Below are 21828 nucleotides of genomic sequence, written 5' to 3'. Positions count from 1 at the left end.
ACCCTGTACTATTAGAACCATAATGATTCAAACGCGCAAATCAACTCCTGTTGCCTTTTTCACTCTGGCCACTTAAGTTTTGTAACCAATTAATCCGGTTTTGGAGTGGCGGAGTTTGGGGAGAGAAACAGAGGGAAGATATTTGTTTGCTTGATTCCACATGACAACTCCAGGGTAACTGAATAGACTGTACGGTTGGTTTGACAAGGCAGAACATTCAGCCAACAGTTTCACATACCAGAGGCAGGGGGCTGGCAGGGGGACTCTGACAGTTGTAATGGATTTTATCAGAATTTCTCCAAAGGCTCGACTGTTTTGTCTTCAATTATTAATGCTTTGCAGAGGGGTTGTTTGCCCCTCTTTCTGAGAGGTAATGAATAACTATTAACTTAAACCAATATGCATTCCTAATAGTTTTTTCACTGATGAATAATGAATTGTGTGCAGGGTTGGGGGGGGGGAGACAGAGCCTCAGATTTCTGCATGTCAAAACACCAAAGTTGATTTCTGAGGGCGCATAAAACACAACCTTAGAAGTTGTGGCGGATTGGGAAATGACCTGGCTATTGCTACAGATGTTTGTGTGTGAGCTCTCATCTACGTTGCTCTTTAATATGTGGGCTGGATATGGTGTGAATTGGGTTCAGATGCTACTGAAAGAGGAAGCAGGATCTGTTTAGACCGTGATGTTTCACTGTGTACATATAGATTGATTCTTTTCACCTTCCTTAATTTCACTTCGGTTCTCCAGGACAACACATTTTCTCTCTCGCCGCCTTCGTTTACAAAATGCTGTATTGTGGCAGCCTTAATTTGGGGGCAAGTTCAGTTTAGGAGAACAAAAATATCATTGTTTCATTGCAGAGTTTCTTTAATAGATGTCTAGTTGCCAGTCACTGAGGCAGACTCCAAGAGCATTGAGGAAACGCTATGTAGTTGCACTCACAATGGATTCTGAGGGTCCCAGTCAACTGATTGTGATACAGTATTTTGAATTGAGCTTTTTCTGAGTTTAGGCTTCTCTGGGATGCTTCATTCTGTCTGTCTCCAGTTTAAACCAAAATCAAGTTTTGCTGTAAGATGTGTCTAGAACTGTTTTGGCTCACCTAAGTACTAATACACTAAATAGTATGAAAATAAATAATAACTAACAACAACATGTTATACATGCTTACTCAGAGGTAAGTTTCACTGTGTTCAAAGGGGCTTACTCCCAGATTGTATGTGGAATTGTATTTTGGTTTCTCATTTTTCCAATTTTAAGTTCATTTCTCCATATTTTGATATCAGTTTTCAAATTTTTTAAATACTTATGAAAAGTAAGCAGAATTATAGTGCAAATTTTCCCTAAGAGATGGATTTTTGTATGCAATTTTGCCCAATATGTTTTTTGCATATGAATTTTCCCCAATATAATGCATTTTTGTATATTATTTTTTACTAATATGTTATTTTTATGCACACTTTACCCTGGTATATGTATCTTGGTACATATTACATGGCTGGAGAACTGCACTGCAAAATTTGGAGAAGTGTGAATTTCAAAGGATGGCTGTATTTCGGTTTACAAATTTGTTTAGGGATGTATGAATTAGGTTGGTTCACATTTAAATGTGAACTGAATTGTATTTCTCCCCATCCACACTTCCAGGTCAGTGAATTCAAGACTGTATACTAACAGCGCAACCCAGCACGAATTAAGCCCCTTAAATTCAGTGGGGCTTACTCCCAGATACGTGTTTCTAGGGTTATATCCTTATTTACTTACCTTTTGTCAACCCTGCAACGCTGCAACTCTTAACCTTCAACTCTTTATAGAAACATTAATTTGGGATTGAATATTCAATGCAGAAATATTGCAGAATTATAAAATAACATTGTATTGTTCCTTCATCTTCTGCAAATGCATTGTTGTTGCTCAGTTGTCACTAAACAGCTCAGAAGGATACATGAGGGGCTCAAATACTGTAGCAAATGTTAGCTACCTTTGTTTCAGCATTTCAGGCAATACTGTAGTCTTCAAAGAACTCAACTGGAGTACTGTGTCCAGTTCTGGGCACCACAGTTCAAGAAGGATACTGACAAGCTGGAACGTGTCCAGAGGAGGGCAACCAAAATGGTCAAAGGCCTGGAAAAAATGCCTTATGAGGAACGGCTTAGGGAGCTGGGTATGTTTAGCCTGGAGAAGAGAAGGTTAAGAGGTGATATAATAGCCATGTTCAAATATATAAAAGGATGTCATATAGAGGAGGGTGAAAGGTTGTTTTCTGCTGCTCCAGAGAAGCGGACACGGAGCAATGGATTCAAACTACAAGAAAGAAGATTCCACTTCACTTAAACATTAGGAAGAACTTCCTGACAGTAAGAGCTGTTCGACAATGGAATTTGCTGCCAAGAAGTGTGGTGGAGTCTCCTTCTTTGGAGGTCTTTAAGCAGAGGCTTGACAGCCATATGTCAAGAATGCTTTGATGGTGTTTCCTGCTTGGCAGGGGGTTGGACTGGATGGCCCTTGTGGTCTCTTCCAACTCTATGATTCTCTGATTCTAACTGTTGTTCTGGCAATGCAGTGGTACCTCTAGTTACAAACTTAATTTGTTCCAGAGGTCTGTTCTTAACCTGAAACTGTTCTTAACCAGAGGCATGCTTTCGCCACTGTGCCGCCGGCACACGGTTTCCGTTCTCATCCAGGGGCAAAGTTCTCAACTCGAGGTAACTCTTCCAGGTTAGCAGAGTTTGTAACCTGAAGCGTTTGTAACCTGAGGCATTTGTAACTTGAGGTACCACTGTAATAACCTGATTATGGGCATTTATGTTGGTTTACTAAATTTGGAAGGACATATTCCTGTGCCTGATCCCAGGTGTTGGTCATGTTTCTAATATAATGGTTAAAAGGGGGAAGGGTTTGCTTCTGATTCTGGCTTAAGAATCACCTCACGAATAAATAAATATATATAATATATTCATAGCCTTTAAAATGTAGGTTTATTTTAATTTAACAAAGTGGAGTGGGTTTTTGACCTCCTTTTGTCAAGGAAGGAAGACTACATCCTCATGCTAATCAGGCTTCCTCAAACTCGGCCCTCCAGGTGTTTTGAAACTACAACTCCCATCATCCCTGACCACTCACTGTTCCTGCTAGCTAGGGATCTGGCAGTGTTGTGGAGTGGGACAAGAGGAATTTTTAGGCTGGATCCTAAGTTTCTCCAGCATTGTCACATGATGTGGCATAAATCAATCCAGTAAAAAGGGGGCTGTGTAACAAACTATTTTACAGCCTCTGCTGGGATTTTGGCCAGCTCAGCCAGGTAGTAGTCATGACCCTGAACAGAGTTTGGATCCAGCGTACTTTATGCCTGTCCAAAGTCCATTTTGGGGGCCTAATTCAGCCCACCAATCAGTTTAATCCGGCCCCTGTGGCAGTTTATTTCCTGGGGTAAAATCCTAAAAAAAAAAAAACACTTCAATCCTAAAAAAACCTCAAAAACTTTGGTCGGCCCTTTGGTCGGCCCTCACGCCCCTTCACTTCATCAGATCTGGCCCTCTTTGAAAAAGGTTTGGACACCACTGCAGTTTATGCCATCTTAATTTAAACCATCATAATTTATGCTGGCTTCCATATTTAGGATTGCTCCCTAAGCGCCTACATCTGATTGATTTGTTTTTTCTTTCTATAATTGATTAGGGTTCAAAAACTGGAATGTAGAACTGGAGGCTTTTGCTGGACTAGATCAGTCCTTCTATACCTTTGAAGTCAAACTATCTACCTATGAGGTATCACCAGAAACTGAAGCTGGGTAATTTGGATACCAACCAGGAAATATGTTAGTGGCCCAACCAGTAAAACTGTATTTTATCATGTCACTCATATTGGTGTTTGGAGAGGAAGTAAAGTATATATTTTTCTACGCTGTGCCTCAGACCTGTTGGGTTCCACCTGTTCTGTCCATCCCTGATGCTGGACACCAGTATTTTGGAAAACATTTTTTTTTAAAAAAACCTTATTTATTGTATTTAAATATTTTTACATCAGTTTTCTGCCCAGATGGACCTTCATGGCATCTTTTAATCATCAAAAAGATTAAAACATAATTAAAAACAAAAATAAGATTAAAAAAATACAGTCACCAATTTTTTAAAATCCTCTAAACTTAAAGCTATTAAAAGATTTTACAGAAGACGAATAAAGCCCCAGACTACAGAGATCTGGTGAAGCAAAGGTGGAGTTTTATTTTTAATTTCATTAAAAAAAAAAACCATGAAGAAAGGGGTCCATCTGGCTGCCTGGGAGTTGTGGGCACGACTAACGACAAGATCCTGTCTTGCACCCCAGCATCCAGATGAGCCTCTGAACATAACAGGATGCGAAGCAAGGCATTCTGAATGACTGCAATGTTTGGGCAGGTTCATATGGGAAAAGGGTCCCCAGATTTGTTGGACTACAACTCCCATCATCCCTAGCTAGCAGGAGCAGTGGTCAGGGATGATGGGATTTGTAGTCCAACAACATCTGGGTACCCAAGGTTGAGAAAGGCTAATCTAGCTCAGCTTGTCTGCAATGACTGGCAGCAGCTCTCCAGGGTTTCAGATGGGACATTCCCAGTTGTTCTACCTGGAGATGCCAGGGACTGAACCTGGAACCTCAGGCTTGCAAAACACATACTCTACCACTGTGGATCTTTGGGTTTTGCCCATCTACAGGAACATAAGTTCTAACGACAAGGAAATACATGTATATATCCCCAAATTAGACTCTACTATAAGAAAACCATCTTTATAATAACTTTCCCTCTGTGATAAATCTCCCCCTTTTCAATATGGTAAGGAATCTTTTAAGTTAGTAATGTGAGTTCCATGGAAATTTGTAGCTGAAAATGACAGTGTGTGTATAGAGAACCATATAGATGAACACCAATTCTTGGCACGGCTTCATTAACTATAAGCAGTATAAAGAGCTTAGACCTGAATTTACAAGTGCAAAGTATAAAACATATGCAGAACAACTTGGACTGAATAACTTCCCTGAATACTTTGGTTGCAGCTGGCATCCTTATTTGCTTATGTGAGTTTATGTGAGCCTATGGCCTGGTTAGTCAAAATGAAGGGCAGGAGCCCGTCGTGACAGAAGGAAACTGAGAGACATGTAGGAAACAATGGCTGTTTTGTAGGAAGTGTCTCAATGTATGTGTCTGATCCCATGGGAACTGCAGTAGACCATACATGCTTTGTGGAAGTAAGATGCTCTCTTTCAAGGTATTGTTAATCCTTTCCTTTCACTGGAAATATATTTGTGAATGTTGTTGAAAAGTTGCCTGGGAGATTCTATGAATTCCACAACAACAAAAATAAAACAACTTATGTTGCTCTGGAAGGATGCAAAGGATGGCAAACATGTTATGGCCAAAGATAGTCAAGAGAAATTTTATTATGCCTCAGCTCATATACCAGCTGTGATCTAAGTTGGAAGGAGAGAGCCTGGGCCACAATTACCCCTCCTGTTTAGACTAATGTAATGTGTGGTGGATGGATGGGGCTGCCTTTAAAACTGGTCTGGAACAGTTAGCTCAGACTAATACTGCAAGATTATTAAGTGGGACTGGTCCCTTTGACAATTTATGTCTGTCCTTGTCAGCTGCACTCAGCCCCGGCTCTAGGGTAGTCTCGGTGGCGTAGAGCGCCGGGCCGCCAGTAGGGCGCTGTGCACTGCGCCTGCCCATCAGGGCGGGGGCGCCGGAGCAATCTCCGCGCCACGGCGCCACGGCGCCAGACCGGCTTGAGACGGCCCTGGCTGCACTGCCTCCCCATCCATTTGTGGGCCAAATTTAACGTACCGGTTTTAATCTTTAAAGCCCTAAACAACCTGGGATCAGTTTATCCAAAATACCCTCCAAAATTCCCTTCTCCCATATGTAAGTACCTGCACAATAAGATCTTTTTTGCAGAAGGTTGAGAAGCAAGACATAAAATGAAAGGTTGAAGGAAGTGAATGTTTGCTGCTTAACATGAAGAAAATTAAGGAGAGCAGGGAGGGCAAGTGATAAATTTCAAAACATGTAACAATTATTCTCTTGTTCAGTTAGCATGAGGAAGAAGGTTTTATTTTTCTGGAAGAAAATATTAGGAGGAAAAAACAAAGTTTGAGGGAAAAACCTTTGACTGCAACACGTTACACCTAAAAGGGCAAGTCTCATTTATAACTTCCTTAAATGACTGCTTGAGCCAAATGCATTTTTCTTAGAATTGTTCCTGTTTCCTTAAAGCGAAGGGGCCGGCAAGCCGGCAAGTTTGCTTTGTGCTATAAATCACTTAATCTAATTCTATTCAGGCTCTAGTGATAAGAGGTAAATGATACAAGGCTTATATAGGCCCCAGAGGCAGGCACCACACCTTATATTGTGTCATATATACCTAATAAACACATTGCAAAATACATCTGGGATGAATTCCCCCCCCAAAAAAAACTCCTTCAGGGAAGAACCAGAGCTTAGCATTAGAGCACATGCAAACGTCCCAGATTCATTCCTGGGCATCTCTAGTTGAAAAGATGAAGAAAGGCACACTGCCCAAGACCCAAGAAAACCATTGTCAGTCAGAGCAGACAGCACCGGGCTGGATGGACCAATGGTCAACTAAGACAGCTTTCCATGTTTTTAAAGAAACACTACCTTGTGGTAAGGGCTGCGCCCATAGCTGTCAACTTTTCCCTTTTCTCGCGAGGAATCCTATTTGGAATAAGGGAATTTCCCTTAAAAAAAGGGGAAAAGTTGACAGCTATGGCTGCGCCTCACTGTAATATGATAATCAAAAGCTGTGGATTCCACTCACCAGCCTCCTATTGGGCTGGGAAATCTGTGACCCTCCAGACGTTGTTGTATTTTATAACTCCCATCATCCCTGAACATTGGCCATGCTGGCTGGGGTTGGTGGGAGTTGAGCAACATCTGGAGAGCCGCTGGTTCCCTGTCCTCGGACAAAATTATGATGGGTCAAGATGAGAAACACCGATTTTGACAGCGGTTGCTGATGCTTCATTTCACTTCCATCTTGTGTTTGTTCCTGGAATGTATAAAGAAACCAGAGTTTGAAATGCATTCAGGAATTGTAATACTGGGGCTGTATTACACATTATGATTTTTTTTTCAAAAAAGTGTCTCCCCCCTGCCGTTGATACTGCCGCCTGAGGTGGTTGCCGCACCTTGAGTCATGGGTAGGCCAGCTTTGTTATATTGGCTTCAGAAGAGCACTGTTGCTTTGGCTACTCCTGTCCTGAGAACTGAGGGCATTGATAATTCTGTTGTTAAAATCTGCACAGAACTACAGTTCCCAAGATTCCATGGTTTTGAGGAAATGACAAACCAATTGAACTCTCTCTGTGTGTAGAGGCTTCCTGAGTTGCTTTGCTATGACATGTTCATGTTCAAGTGCCACAAATATGTTGGGGTTGGGGGTTTTTACATATTATAAACTGACCCAAGAGGGCTCCTTCAGGCCCTTTTTGTATTCATGAGCTGTTTTATTCTTTGGAGAAATAATGGCTTCTCCATAGAAGTTTCATTCATTTGCTTCTCTTTCAAAGAACAAAAAAATATTGCAAGCCCACTGGGGTCTCTTCCCAGGAGAGGATAGTTTTCCACCAACAGAGAGCTCTCTTTTATCGACTTGAAACAACAGGCACTCAAGTCGAACAGGCTTTTTCGCCTTCTGTCCCAATAATAGAGGCTTTCATTCACAGTTAAGGCTGCTCTGCTTTTAGGTCCTTTCTGGTCACCTGACGAAGCCCTTGGTAACTTTTTAAGGCTGCTTTAGGCTGCATTCCTCAAATTCTTTATTCGTGGCCCTGTAATTAACAGCTTCAGGTTCACTGCGTTAACAGTAGATTCCATAACTTTCCACTTGTTGTGCCCTTGGATGCTGGACTGTTGCAACAAACAGGCAAAGCTGCACACTAACCCTGATTCTCAAAATACGCAACTTTGCCGCTGCAAAAAGAGAGAGAGAGAGAAACCAAAAAGCCCTACCTGTGGATGCTGTTCTGGAGTCATGTTCAGGTAAAGCATTGGCTTGCATTGTATACGCTTCCTTTCTAAAAGGGTTCCTTCCAAAAGTAAAATCAGAAATGCTGAAAAAGCACCTCTATTCAGAACCTGTTTTCTCATACCACAGTACTTTTGTTGATTTCAAGTAGTCTATCATTAGGCTACTGAATCAGACAGAGAACCTGACTTGTCAGTGTGGTTTTGATTTACCCCCTGCCTCGTGTTTTATTGCTAGGCTGTGTTTGTTAACTACCAAGATGTATACTCATTTATGGATAACTCTATAATATTAGTTTTTAAAAGGGCAAGAGGAAAAGATGACAGATGTCCATTTTATGGCAGGAAAAATAATACACGAACTGGATGTTTTTATAGAGGCATTTCCTGCCACTTTACTTTATTGTGTTCTACACAATTTTTTAAAAAATTGTATTGACATGAATGGTATTAAATCAGTGTCATTAGGACTAATGGAAGGAGGTGGTTCAGTACAAACTATTTTACTCTTCCAGCTTTGCAGTTAAAGGTCAAACTGACATTTTAGGTGAGATACAATTTGAATGTTTTTCGCAGGAAGAGACACTGTGCACTTTTTGAGCTTAGAGCCGCCGTGACTACATTTTGTACCAGGACTGAAAGGTATTGACAGTGAAATGTGCGCTGGAGGTGACCTCTTCCTACTGCATGCCTAGCGGAGTTATATAAAGGGGAAGCCGGCTTCCATTCCATAATGTGGCCTAAAGAGAAGTGTCATAGTGAAGTAAGAAGTTGGATTGCATTTAGGATATTCACATAGCCCTGTAGTAAGAGTGTCACCCAGAGAGAATAACAATCACAAGGGTGAACATGCAAACTTGTTTTTTGCTTTGGGTGTCAATTAGCCCATGAGTTAAGTGACATGAGATTATTATTATTATTATTAGGTCCATCAGTTCATTAGCAGGCACATGCCAAATTCAGAAAGTAGAGAGTGCCATCGCTTGTGCCTTGGAGTGGTTCTTTCTCTATTTTTCTACTAAGGCAGACAGCCGCAGACTTTTGCAAACTGTAAGCAGGACTGTAAGCCTGACTTTATACCACAGGCACTGTTGGGTGTGTGTGTGTGTCTAGTGTACAATGTGCTAACACTGACAACACGAGTTCTGAGATGTGCTGAATTCATGTTTATATTTATCATTGCAATATATCACACCTAACCTCCAAGGAGCTCAAGGAGGCACCTGCGGTTCTCTCCTTGTTTATTATCTTCACAACAACCCAGGGAGGTAAATTGGTCTGGGATACTGTGAGTGGCTCAAGGGCATCCAGTGAGTTTTCATGGCTCAGTGGGGATTTGAACCCTGCTCTCCCACATCCTAATCCAACAATCTAACCACTATGCAACACTGCCTCTTCTTCATACATCACAGCTGAGAGCTCAGGAGCAGCCCTGAACTCAATCTGGAAGTTTGTGGGGCGGCTGTCAGATCGCTTTCGTGCTGTGCTCATATGGTAGAGGTGTTTGTGTGAACTGATGCTCCCACCAGGCTACGGTACTTTAGGCTACTGTATACTCCCATGGCAGTCGTGTGCAAACCTTGCCATGGTGTATAAACCAGCCATTTGTTTAGAGCAAAACTCTGCTGAAAAGAGTTACATTTGCCTCTAATTCTAATTATACACTGAAGAGATCCAGTTGCAGGAAGCCTGATGGCACACCATCTGTTAATATTTCAGGTATGAAGCCAGGAAAAGCAAAAACCAATAGGTGTGTATATATATATAGAGAGAGAGAGAGAGAGAGGAAAGAGAGATGGATTTGTTTGTTTTTGCTGAATGCAAAATATTGAGGCTTCTTCTTTTCTAAGTCCTGTTGTATTTATTTAAAATATCCTCATGATGACAGATTGCTAGCAGTTGACAAGTTGACTGAACGCAGATCCTGCAGGTTTCTGTGGCTACCCTTGACATTTGTTTTCTTAAAAAAAAGTGCTATACATATTGCACAGACCTGGCTAAAGTGAGTTTTTACAGGAGGTTGTTGTTTGGACCATGGCCTGTACAGCTGCTATAATTGCACAGCCATCAGTGACGTGTGTGTGTGTGTGTGTGTGTGTGTGTGTGTGTGTCCCTACTACTTGGCTGTTGCTGGCAAGTACGGTGCCCCTGCCCTAATGATAGGGCATGATTTAGCTGCAAAAGACAAGGATTAGATTGGGGATGCAAGATGCAGACTCCGCACCCAAGGAGTAGCTAGGAGGGTCCATTGCGGGCTCCTGCTGTGTGCATCTGCAGAGAAAGTCTGGGTAAATAGGTCCAACAACATGTTCTGTCATGGCAGAGGGGTAGTATGGGGGTGCTGGGGGGGGCACATTCCTCCCGACACCCTGCTGCGTCGTGAGCTGTTGTGCTTCTCACGGCACCCTGCAGCATATGGGGTGGGTGAGAAGGATGCAACAGGGCAGGGCACAAAGCAGTGCAGTGCTCGCAGGGTGCCATGAGCTGTTGTGTCCTTCTCACCTGCCCCCCCCCCCAGCTGGAGGGCAGCTTGAGGGGGAATGTGCTCTGCTCCATTTTTGTGAGTCTCACAAAGTGATGCTAGGCTTGCAGGGCAGTATTGACTGCAGCGGCCAGCCGGGCTCCCCACTGTGCAGCTGGATGCAGCTTGGCCCTAGTTCCCCTTGTTCCAGCGGGGAATGTTCCACCACTGTACTATGGAACAAATGAAAGGGAGGACAAATAAATGCCAACAGAGGTGAGTGCATTCACCAATGAAAGGAAAGTGCTCCTTTCTGCTCTGTTCTATCAAAATACATGGGGACGTTAGCTCAAAAGCCTTGCAGTTCGATGCTAACACATGGTTCCAGCCCAAAACAATGGGAATTCCAAATTTTATTTTCCATTGAAATGTATGAAGAGATCATACTAGCTCATAAGGAATAAAAAGCCTGGTCTTTCTGACTTGTATTGGCCTTCTGTAGTCTTTCCCAGCCTTTCTGCCAGGGTTCCATTTAACTTGAGGTGCTGGATAGCGAACCTGTGACCTCAGTGCAAAACATCTGCTCGGCCATTGAGCAATCGCCCCTTCCTCTGGTGCTTGTGCATGTGGGTTCCATTGTACATGAACCCATTGAATAGGGGGATATCAATTTAAAGCATAAGGAGTCTATATAGTTGATTTGTCCCCCACCTTTCTAATAGATATGTGTTGCACAAAGTGGCTCGCATCAGTTAAAACCGCAAAATAAAAATATTACAACAATGGAAAAATCACAACATAACAGTCACAAATTAAGAATATGCGGATAGCAGCAAATTTGACAAAGGCAGGGACAGCAGATAAAACGCGCTTTCTCATGAAAACCAACTCAGCCTGACGAATTAAAGGTCTACTTGTGATCACTTTGCATAGCATAGAATATGGTCCCCCTCTCCGTTCCCCAACGTATTACTTTTCATTTTAAGTAAGTTTCCAGCCCTTCTTACTGGAGGCAGGGAGCTTAATAACACACAGGGAGGGAGCTTAATAACACACAGAAAATATTTGCTGCAAATGTTTCTGAGAAGCACATGTGATTTTGCCTTTTAGGGTCAAAGGAGTATTCCTGTTGTCTTACCATTCACTAGTATATTTCATCACCATTGGCGTCTTCTTTGTTCTTTAATGCTCCATATATTTTCTCTAATGCTTCCATCATCAGCATATAATTCCTGTTGAAATAATCAAATCAATAAAGTTTGGGACAGATCTTGCTATTCCGTTACAGTGGAACCTCGGTTTATGAACACCTCAGTTTACGAATTTTCGGTTTACGAACGGCGCGGACCCATCTGGAATGGATTAATTCACTTTCCATTACTTTCAATGGGAAAGTTCGCTTCAGTTTATGAACGCTTCAGTTTATGAACAGACTTCCGGAACCAATTACACCCATGCTTCAGGTTAAGTACGCTTCAGTTTAAGTACTCCGCGGACCGTCTGGAACAGATTAATCCACTTTCCATTACTTTCAATAGGAAAGTTTGCTTCAGTTTATGAACAGACTTCCGGAACCAATTGTGTTCATAAACCGAGGTACCACTGTATTTATCTTTGCCAAAAATGCATCTAATTTCGTAACCTGGTTAGATGGGTGAGGAATATTTATTTATTGTATATCCTGCCTTTCTCCCAGCGCAGGACCCAAGGCAGCTCATCACATGAATAAAAAACAGATTCTGCTTTTTTTTTTTTTTTTTAAAAAAAGACCAGTAAATTGTTTTTAATTTATTTAAATGTATTTAATTGTTTTTAATAACTTACCATGTATAGTTGAGTGCATTTCACTTCTGCACTGAAATGCTTAAAAATTAAATATAGTACTGTATTAAATATTAAATGCTGTATAACTATATTAAAAATTAATATAGTACTGGTGTCTTTGTGGTTATGCTCATGATTATTTCTTTTTTTTAAAAAAAAAAATTTTTTTAGAGAGCCAAGCATTCTTGTTAATCTATTTCTTCTTCTCAGATTATGGCAGAAGAGGTCCAAAAATATGTGAAAATGAATCCTGTGTGTAGGAGAGGGACACATTCTTGATGATGGATTATTGACTGAAGCACGTTCTGGCTGAACAATCAACTATGCACCATCTCTTTGGACTCGTTTTGGGACAAAAGGATCTTTCCCGTGCAGGGGACCTCTTCTCCTTAGACGATTCTGAAATAGAAGGATGTCTGTCAGAAGCTCTGGAGCAAATAAAAACTATTAGTTCATCTCCAGTAAGTAATACATTTAATGCCCCCTCTTTGAGTGTGAGATGGAATGTATAATAATGGATCAGAAAACGTGAGCATCTCAAAAGAGCTGAAGAATGTGAGGGTACAATCACACACAGAGAGAGAGAGAGTGAATGCAGAATTTCATCCTCAGTTTACCATAGGTAAAATGGGACCGAGCTTTACACAATGATTGTGAGAATAAATTTCCAGTCATCCACTGCCTGAAATGGGAGAAAGGGGTGGAAAGGAGCAATATGGTTTTTAAAGTAGTGTGAGGCAATGTTTCTCAACCTTATTTGGGCCACGGCACACTTGTTCCGTGAAAAAAATCACGAGGCACACCACCATTAAAAAGGTTAAAAAATTTAACTCTGTGCCGCCCTATATTATAATTATGGCTGTAAGAAACACTTGCCAAATATTGCTTTCTGGCGGGTCAGTGGTGTGTATTGGCGGCCGCCAGGCTCGTTTGCACTGAGCTTTGGGAAAGAGGAGAAATATTGCTTTCCGGCGGGTTAGTGTTGTTTATTGGCGGCCGCCAGGCACGTGACAATGCAAATCGCCCTTCTCGTCGCCGCACATCGCAGCACACCAGCCAGCGTCTCGCGGCACACTAGTGTGCCACGGAACAGCGGTTGAGAAACGCTGGTGTGAGGGTTTCAAAACGGGCCAGCCTCAATTATGTCCACCTGAAAAGAAGTCATTTTTTAGCAAGGTGGGGGAAAATAAGTATCCCCCCCCCATTTCGCACATGCTCCTTTACATTGCACCAACTCTTAGTTCTTAACATTTGAAAACCATTTCATAAAAAGATTTTCCTTAAAAAACCAAAAGTCTAAAAGTTAACTCCCACCAGAGGGCATCAGTGATACATATTTTTCGTATAGCACACACGTTTTCATAGGATTTCCAAATTCAGATAATTCAGTTAAGATGTCACATGAGTGAAGCCTTAGAAAATTACACATATCATTATTCTCCAACATTCCCCCAAAGAGGAATCATGGAGATGGGCAGAAAGGAATGAATAAAAGGAGTAGGATAGAGAACCTTTTCCCTTTGAAGGATGGAATAAGAATTTGAGGCTTTTCTGCTTAGGGCAGGGGTGCCCAAACTTTTTTCAAAGAGGGCCAGATTTGATGAAGCTGAGCTTTTAAAAGGATTTTACCCCAGGGCATATACTGCCACAGGGGCCGGATTTCAATATGCCTGGCTTGGGGGGGGGAGATTGGGGAGGAACCAGTGACAGGGGCTGGTAATAAGTGCAGGTCAACACCAGCACATGAGGTCATCCCTTCAAAATGATTTGCAGTAGGATTGGAGGAAAATACTACCATCCACAGTGTGTCACCAACTTATAGGACTCGTCCACACTTCTATGCGAACAAAGGTCCGTGTAGTTAAAGCTATGGCTTTCCCAGTAGTGATATATGGAAGTGAGAGCTGGACCATAAAGAAGGCTGATCGCCGAAGAATTGATGCTTTTGAATTATGGTGCTGGAGGAGACTCTTGAGAAGTCCCATGAACTGCAAGAAGATCAAACCTATCCATTCTGAAGGAAATCAGCCCTGAGTGCTCACTGGAAGGACAGGTCCTGAAGCTGAGGCTCCAATACTTTGGCCACCTCATGAGAAGAGAAGACTCCCTGGAAAAGACCCTGATGTTGGGAAAGAGCACAAGGAGAAGGGGATGACAGAGGACGAGATGGTTGGAAACTGTGGGAGGCAGCGGAAGACAGGAGTGCCTGGCGTGCTCTGGTCCATGGGGTCAAAAAGAGTCGGACATGACTGAACGACTAAACAACAACAACACTTCTACATGTCCAATGCTGAGAAAGCAAGGGTCTGAGCAGTTTCCCATTTGTCCCATGCTTTTTAGGTTTGGGTCAGAGTGGTTTTGCTTTTGCCACACCACTTTCTCTCAGAAAACACGCTCTTTAGAGCCAGATCGGAGCAAATCTCAACCTGGAAAAAACCTGCTCATAGAGCAGTGACATAAATAAAATTGAAAGTTCTGTCTAAAGCTATAGATTGGTTTGGTGTATGGGAGAGATTTAACCCGCTTGGTTCATTCTGATGACTCTTGAGTTCCATACCTAAGCCTCACAAACTGTTTTGCCTCAACCAGGACTACCAAACGAATGACAATGACCAGGCTGTTGTGGAGATCTGCATCACTCGAATCACAACGGCCATCAGGGAAACAGAATCCATAGAGAAGCATGGGAAGGCCCTTGTTGCACTCTGGGAATCTTGCTTAGAGCACAATCTGAAACCTTCGGGGAAAGATGAAGATACACCACATGCAAAGATTGCTTCTGATATTATGAGCTGCATTTTGCAGGTGAGAGTGTTATACCAAAGCACATTGTCCTTGGCAATGATCAATGCTTTTTTCCACAAACAACCAGCTTTTGGTTGACTGGAGAACTGCCCTAGACTTGATTTGGAATCTCCCCGTAGTCACAGACTTTCTCAGGTAACTCTTCCTCTCTCACACAGCATCCCTCCCCGCAAAAGCTCACTTTTTGGGTTATCTCCAGGCATTCAGTGGTGAATGTGTCTTATCACATTGCCTTATCAGTGCATATGTATCCTGTATTTTGCTGTGAAATGTTTGATGCATTGTTTTTAAAACCAGCTTCACACCAGTTGAAGTCTTTCAGCCATTCCTAAGTAGGGTTGCCAGACTCAATAGAGGACAGGACTTCTATGCCTTTAATTGCCCTGCTCTCTTTTGAGTCTGGAAACCTTAAAGAGAAACCAGCAGACCCTTTGCTTGGAAATTAAACAAAGGGTCTGCTGGTTTCTCTTTAAGGTTTCCAGACTCAAAAGAGAGCAGGGCAATTAAAGGCACAGAATTCCTGTCCTCTATTGAGTCTGGCAACCCTATTCCTAAGACATCTCCAGCCAAAATGTGAACAACTTCACAAAGGGTAAAGACATCTCTGTGTGTCATTGCCTCCATGTGTATACCCAAATTGAAGTTTATCAGACACTAATTACTATGCTGATGTGAACAGCTTGGGTGGCGGGGTGGGGTGGGGAGTGAGCGCTGTGAAACACACCTGAAAAAGTTTGCTATGCTCTAAGTTGGTCACGTGAATTATACCCTTGTTTTCAGTCTTAATCCTGCCATTCCTGCCTGCAAACTTTCAACAGCACTAAAATGTTTTTTGCTATCTAACCCTGGCTTCCATTCAGCACTAACTCCAAAGATTTGTCTTGCTTTAAAAATCATATTAATCTATTTTGACTGTTGGTTGTTTTCATCCAAAAGGTTGAGAATATGATATTGGAGAGGGAGAGAAAGGGCTCCTAGACCTGGTCTCACATCAGTGTGGTGGCAAATTAAAACTCGCTGTGTGCCCAGTTCTGTCTGTTTCAGCTTCAGAATTGTAGGACAAGGTCCAAATAAACATTTTATGCAATGGAAGTTGAAAAAATTATCCTGGATCCAAGACAGGTGTTGATTTCCTGAAATATAACTCTTTAATAAACAGAACAAGCCCCCATTGTCTCTACTTCGCTTGTTTTTGTAACGCTGTCAAAACAAAGGACCTTGTTGCCTGGAGTATATTAATTGCCTTAAAATCAGTTGTACTTGTAATCAAGATGCAAACAAGGGGCATGTGATCAACAGACTCCCACTGAATTTGATGCTCCTTAGGCTGCAATCTCCTAAATTAGTTATTCCCATTACATTATTTTTATACAAAGAAGTACACCCGAGAGACACACAGAGAGAAATGCTATCAGTTGCCATTTCGGCCAGAAATTCCAGAGGTGGTACAAGTTGCCTGAGAAAGCCAAGCTATTGGGAAAGGGATTGCAAAGTGCAATTGCCTCTTTGTGTTGCTGCAAAGAAAACAAACCGTAGCTCATTGTAGAGCACATACATTGCCTGCAGAAGTTCCCAGGTATAATCCTAGCACAATAATGGGGAACCTTGGGCCTGGAGACTAAAGGTCCTCTCAGGATTCTCCCCAGGCCACATTCCTCACTTCTTCCCATCACCCTTGAGTGCTTTTGCGTGGCTGCAACATGCCCAATAATGCCTATTCTTTGCCTTGATGGAGGGCAGAGAGGGGTGAGTGAGTGTGTGCAGGAACTAGGCTTCGGCACAAAGGTTTTGTGGCTTCACCCACTTTTGCATCTGGCCCCTTGCACCACTGGCATGTGGCCCCTGGAACATTGGCTCGCCACCCCTACCCTTGCATCTAAAGTTAAAAGGATCAAATGGCCAGTGATTGGGGGGGGGGAACCCCACCTGAGATCTTGGAGAGCCACTGCTGGTCCGTGGACAATACTCGTCTAGCTGAGCAAATAGTATGACCTGGTATAATGCAGCTTTCCACATTGCTAGGATCCAGCTCTCAAGTTATGTGCATGGTCCGGATTGATGGTCCCACATCATCTGAAACATTGTAAGGGATCTCAGGGCACACCTTTTTGGGCCATAGTGGACAGTGGGGTAGGTGGTAGTGCTCACCTGGCCCTTGGTTGCTCACCTTGCTGCTGCATACTGATGCGAGGAGGAACAAGTCAGCAGCGAGGCTGGCCCAGTGCAAACCAATGGAGCCGGTCCAGCACTCCTGCTGGCCTGTTTGCACTGCACCAGCCTCACTGCCACCTTGACCCTCTCTGTTCTGCTATGCAGTAGTGACACTTGCAAGCAGAGGTTGGATGAGTGCCATCACCCCACCCCTTCACCTGCTGCTGTTCTCAGGTCAAAACATTGCAGCTCTGTCTTGAAAAGCCATTCCTTCAGTTTTTACATAGGTGGACCATTGTTGCTTTTCTGCAATAGTTTTCGGAGCTAATATTAAAAGGAGAGTCCAAGAGAAGCCCAAGCTGGTGCTAAAAGGACCATGTCTAGAGAAGCTACATGGTCTTAGTTGATGGACCCAAGCAGAGTCCGGTTCAATGATTTGTAATAAATGTTGCTTTTTTGGTGCCTCTGTTTTCCTCAGCAGAATTATAACCGTCCTCCCATCATGGCGTTGGCTGTCCCCATCGCAGTCAAGTTTCTGCAGAGGGGTAACAAAGAACTGTGCAGGAACATGTCGAGTTATCTTTCCCTTGCTGCAATTAGCAAAGCAGATCTGCTGGCCGAGCACACAGAAACCATTGTAAAAAGTGTCCTGCAAGGTAAGAAATATCAGAACTCCTCTATTCTGATTTGCCTATTTGGTCCTGTAAGGTTTTCTATACATGTGGTGCGGGTTTTTTAAATAGATAAATGAAATCTAAAGTTTAACAGTCAGGATGGTTTCAGATGGTTTCAGGATGGTTTCTCAAGAGTCTCCTCCAGCACCATAATTCAAAAGCATCAATTCTTCGAAGGCTGATCGCCGAAGAATTGATGCTTTTGAATTATGGTGCTGGAGGAGACTCTTGAGAGTCCCACGGACTGCAAGAAGATCAAACCTATCCATTCTGAAGGAAATCAGCCCCGAGTGCTCCCTGGAAGGACAGATCGTGAAGCTGAGGCTCCAATACTTTGGCCACCTCATGAGAAGAGAAGACTCCCTGGAAAAGACCCTGATGTTGGGAAAGATTGAGGGCACACGGAGAAGGGGACGACAGAGGATGAGATGGTTGGACAGTGTTCTCAAAGCTACAAACATTAGTTTGACCAAACTGCGGGAGGCAGTGCAAGACAGGAGTGCCTGGCGTGCTCTGGTCCATGGGGTCACGAAGAGTCGGACACAACTAAACGACTAAACAACAACATGGTTTCAGACACAGCAATCCGAATGCATGCCTTAGATTTCATGTTCATGCACTCATGTTCATGGGCCTCCATGTGATTATGGGGCCATGTTCTTGGCCCTACTGCCCCCAAAATGTGCAGATTCCTGGCTCGGCCCTTGATGCAGCTTGAGTTTGAACTTCAGGATTGGATGTGAGATTGGAGCAAAAACAATGTCTCACTTCCCTGTCAATGTGTGGGCCCCTTCAGGATGAGTAATGTAACGTAACATGATGGGTAATGTATTGTTTGTGTGCATGCATGGTGTAGCCAGGATCTTTGTAAGGGGGGGCAGGCCTTTTGTTGGCGGGGAAGAACCTCAGTTTGTTGTGTATTTTTATTGGATTTTATTGATTTGGGGAGGAGGCAGCTGCCTCCCTGTCCCACTGGCTATGCATCTAGATCAAGGGAAGTAATAGTACCACTGTATTCTGCTCTGGTCAGACCCCACCTGGAGTACTGTGTCCAGTTCTGGGCACCACAGTTCAAGAAGGATACTGACAAGCTGGAACGTGTCCAGAGGAGGGCAACCAAAATGGTCAAAGGCCTGGAAACGATGCCTTATGAGGAACGGCTTAGGGAGCTGGGTATGTTTAGCCTGGAGAAGAGAAGGTTAAGGGGTGATATGATAGCCATGTTCCAATATATAAAAGGATGTCATATAGAGGAGGGTGAAAGGTTGTTTTCTGCTGCTCCAGAGAAGCAGACACGGAGCAATGGATTCAAACTACAAGAAAGAAGATTCCACCTAAACATTAGGAAGAACTTCCTGACAGTAAGAGCTGTTCGACAGTGGAATTTGCTGCCAAGGAGTGTGGTGGAGTCTCCTTCTTTGGAGGTCTTTAAGCAGAGGCTTGACAGGCATATGTCAGGAATGCTTTGATGGTGTTTCCTGCTTGGCAGGGGGTTGGACTGGATGCCCCTTGTGGTCTCTTCCAACTCTATGATTCTATGTGTGTGTGTGTGTGTGTGTGTGTGTGTGTGTGTGTGTGTGTGTGTGTGCAGCCTTCCACTACACAGTGTCTTCCAGATGTGTTGGACTACAACTTCTAAATCGCTGGGCATAGTGGACGACGGTCAGGGAAGGCTGCATTATGGAATCAGAGAGTTAAAGAGTTGGAAGGAACTCCAGATGTTATCTTTTCTGGCCCCTTCCATGCCTGCAAATCATCCCTTCTGCTCGAAACAGATAGTGACTTTCTACATAGCTCAGAATCTCACACCAGGGAGCTCCTGCAAGAGAATTCAAACAGGCATTCCAGAGTTGCATTTTTTGGGGGGGGGGGGCATAATTCTGCTGAGTAGAATTACCACCTCTTTTTTAAAAAATGAACACAATCCTAACCCACTTACCATTGAATATGTCCTTATGAGTAGACACTGGTAGGATTGCAGTGGGTGAGAAGTGGGGTACTTCTCCATCCCACCAGTGCTTTTGGGGGGGCACTCAAGGGTATGCAGTACCAGCGCCTCCCCCCTGCCCCCAATGTTTAAAGGTTGGCACTTTCTGTGACAACTTCATGGTGAGTCCTGGCACCTTTCTTTCTATTAAAAAAAAAAGCACACTGCAGCTCACCGCACTAAACGTGTTGAGTCAACCCCAGGAAATCGTTCCACTATATACACCTGAAATTCACCACTCAAACAGTTTTGAAGTCAGAGTGAAACTAGTTTTGGGGAAACCGCATAAAAATGCAGCATTTTCAGAGGAAACCAGTGGATTGTGCATAATTGTGGATAACGTGGAGTGTACACGAGTTCAAAGAACAGAGGTGGCAATGTGCTGAAGCCAGAGTAAAAAAGAGTAAACCGCCGAGACCTCCGGGTATAGGGCGGTATATAAATTCTAATAATAATAATAATAATAATAATAATAATAATAATAATAACAACAACAACAATAATAATGGGTATTGTGTGCATACCCTGAGTGTGTGTAAAAACTATTTACTCCTATGTCTTTTACACACCCCTGAGTGTGTGCGTAAAAATTTTTTACTCATATGTCTACCACTTTCATGCCATTCCTTACTTCCTATGCGCCAATTTTTATTACGTGTGGCAATTTGTTACGTGTGGCAATTACTCTATCATTAACTTAAACGTAGTTAAGAGTTCTATGTAGTATTTAACTTATATCCCATTTATTTTCTTTATTTTTTTTCTCTCTCTCTCTTCCCCCCCCCCATTTCCATCATTTGACCAGTAGGTGTTGCTCTGGACATCTAAGATGAAATTGCAAGGAATGTTTAGTTTCATAAAGATGCTGTAGGAACTAAGAAACAAGCAGGCTGCCTTCTGTTGTTATTATTATTTGTAAGAAAGCGGGAGAATTTGAAAAATATATGTGCATGAATGAGCAGACACCCTAATCCATAGACGGCCTATGTGCATGCAAAAATGTGCTTCTGTGCACATGTTCCTAACCTGTCTGCATTTTTGTGTATGCAAATGGATGCTAGGTGCAAGATTCCAGCTGTGGGGTATGTGTGGGGTCTGTGTGCTGTGGGGTGTGGAGAGCATGAGGTTGGAGAATAATAGAATCATAGAGTTGGAAGAGACCACAAGGGCTTCCAGTCCAACCCCCTGCCAAGCAGGAAACACCATCAAAGCATTCTTGACATATGCCTGTCAAGCCTCTGCTTAAAGACCTCCAAAGAAGGAGACTCCACCACACTCCTTGGCAGCAAATTCCACTACCGAACAGCTCTTACTGTCAGGAAGTTCTTCCTAATGTTTAGGTGGAATCTTCTTTCTTGTAGTTTGAATCCATTGCTCCGTATCCGCTTCTCTGGAGCAGCAGAAAACAACCTTTTGTACTAGAAGGCTGTTCTAGTTCCCATGAAGTAGCTTTTGCAGTTCTCATAGAGTACAGTAGGTTTTGCTGGAATGACCAAAGATCTAGTACAGGCCTTGATTTCATCTGGCTTAGTTTAGCTCAGTTTTATTTGGACAGCGGCCATTGAGTATTACTCACTTCTCAGGCCCCTGAATATGAACTCATTTGTGAGATTATTCTGTATGCAGAGAAGCAGGCAATGGTACCTTGGTTCTCAAACTTAATCCATTCCGGAAGTCCATTCCAAAAGCAAAGCGTTCCAAAAACAAGGCACGCTTTCCCACAGAAAGTAATGCAAAATGGATTAATCCGTTCCAGACTTTTAAAACAACCCCTAAAACAGCAGTTTAACATGAATTTTTACTATCTAACGAGACCATTGTTCCATAAAATGAAAGCAATAATCAGTGTACTGTACTATAAAATAAATAAGACAGTATTGTGGATGATAAAAATAA

At 42.8% G+C, this 21828-nt stretch overlaps 1 protein-coding gene across 5 annotated transcripts in view; it reads left to right on the top strand.

The window, feature by feature from the left end:
• The first annotated feature begins 216 nt into the window (after positions 1-216).
• The window catches only part of VEPH1 (ventricular zone expressed PH domain containing 1), a 137414-nt gene continuing 115802 nt past the window's right edge, over positions 217-21828 (top strand). For 2 of the 5 annotated variants that reach the window (XM_035133536.3, XM_088669119.1), the window contains exons 1-4: positions 217-370; positions 12526-12776; positions 14905-15120; positions 17753-17927. In XM_035133536.3, the coding sequence (XP_034989427.3) occupies positions 12639-12776; positions 14905-15120; positions 17753-17927 (529 nt within the window). In that variant the 5' untranslated portion in view covers positions 217-370; positions 12526-12638. Of the gene's footprint in view, positions 371-7895; positions 8046-12525; positions 12777-14904; positions 15121-17749; positions 17928-21828 lie in introns of those variants that run through there. The other 3 variants (XM_060274451.2, XM_088669117.1, XM_088669118.1) reach the window with 2 other exon arrangements.

The sequence above is a fragment of the Zootoca vivipara genome, chromosome 5, assembly GCF_965207765.1.
Source record: "Zootoca vivipara chromosome 5, rZooViv2.hap1.1, whole genome shotgun sequence".
Taxonomy (NCBI): Eukaryota; Metazoa; Chordata; class Lepidosauria; order Squamata; family Lacertidae; genus Zootoca; species Zootoca vivipara.
This window is presented reverse-complemented; position numbering and strand designations above follow the sequence as displayed.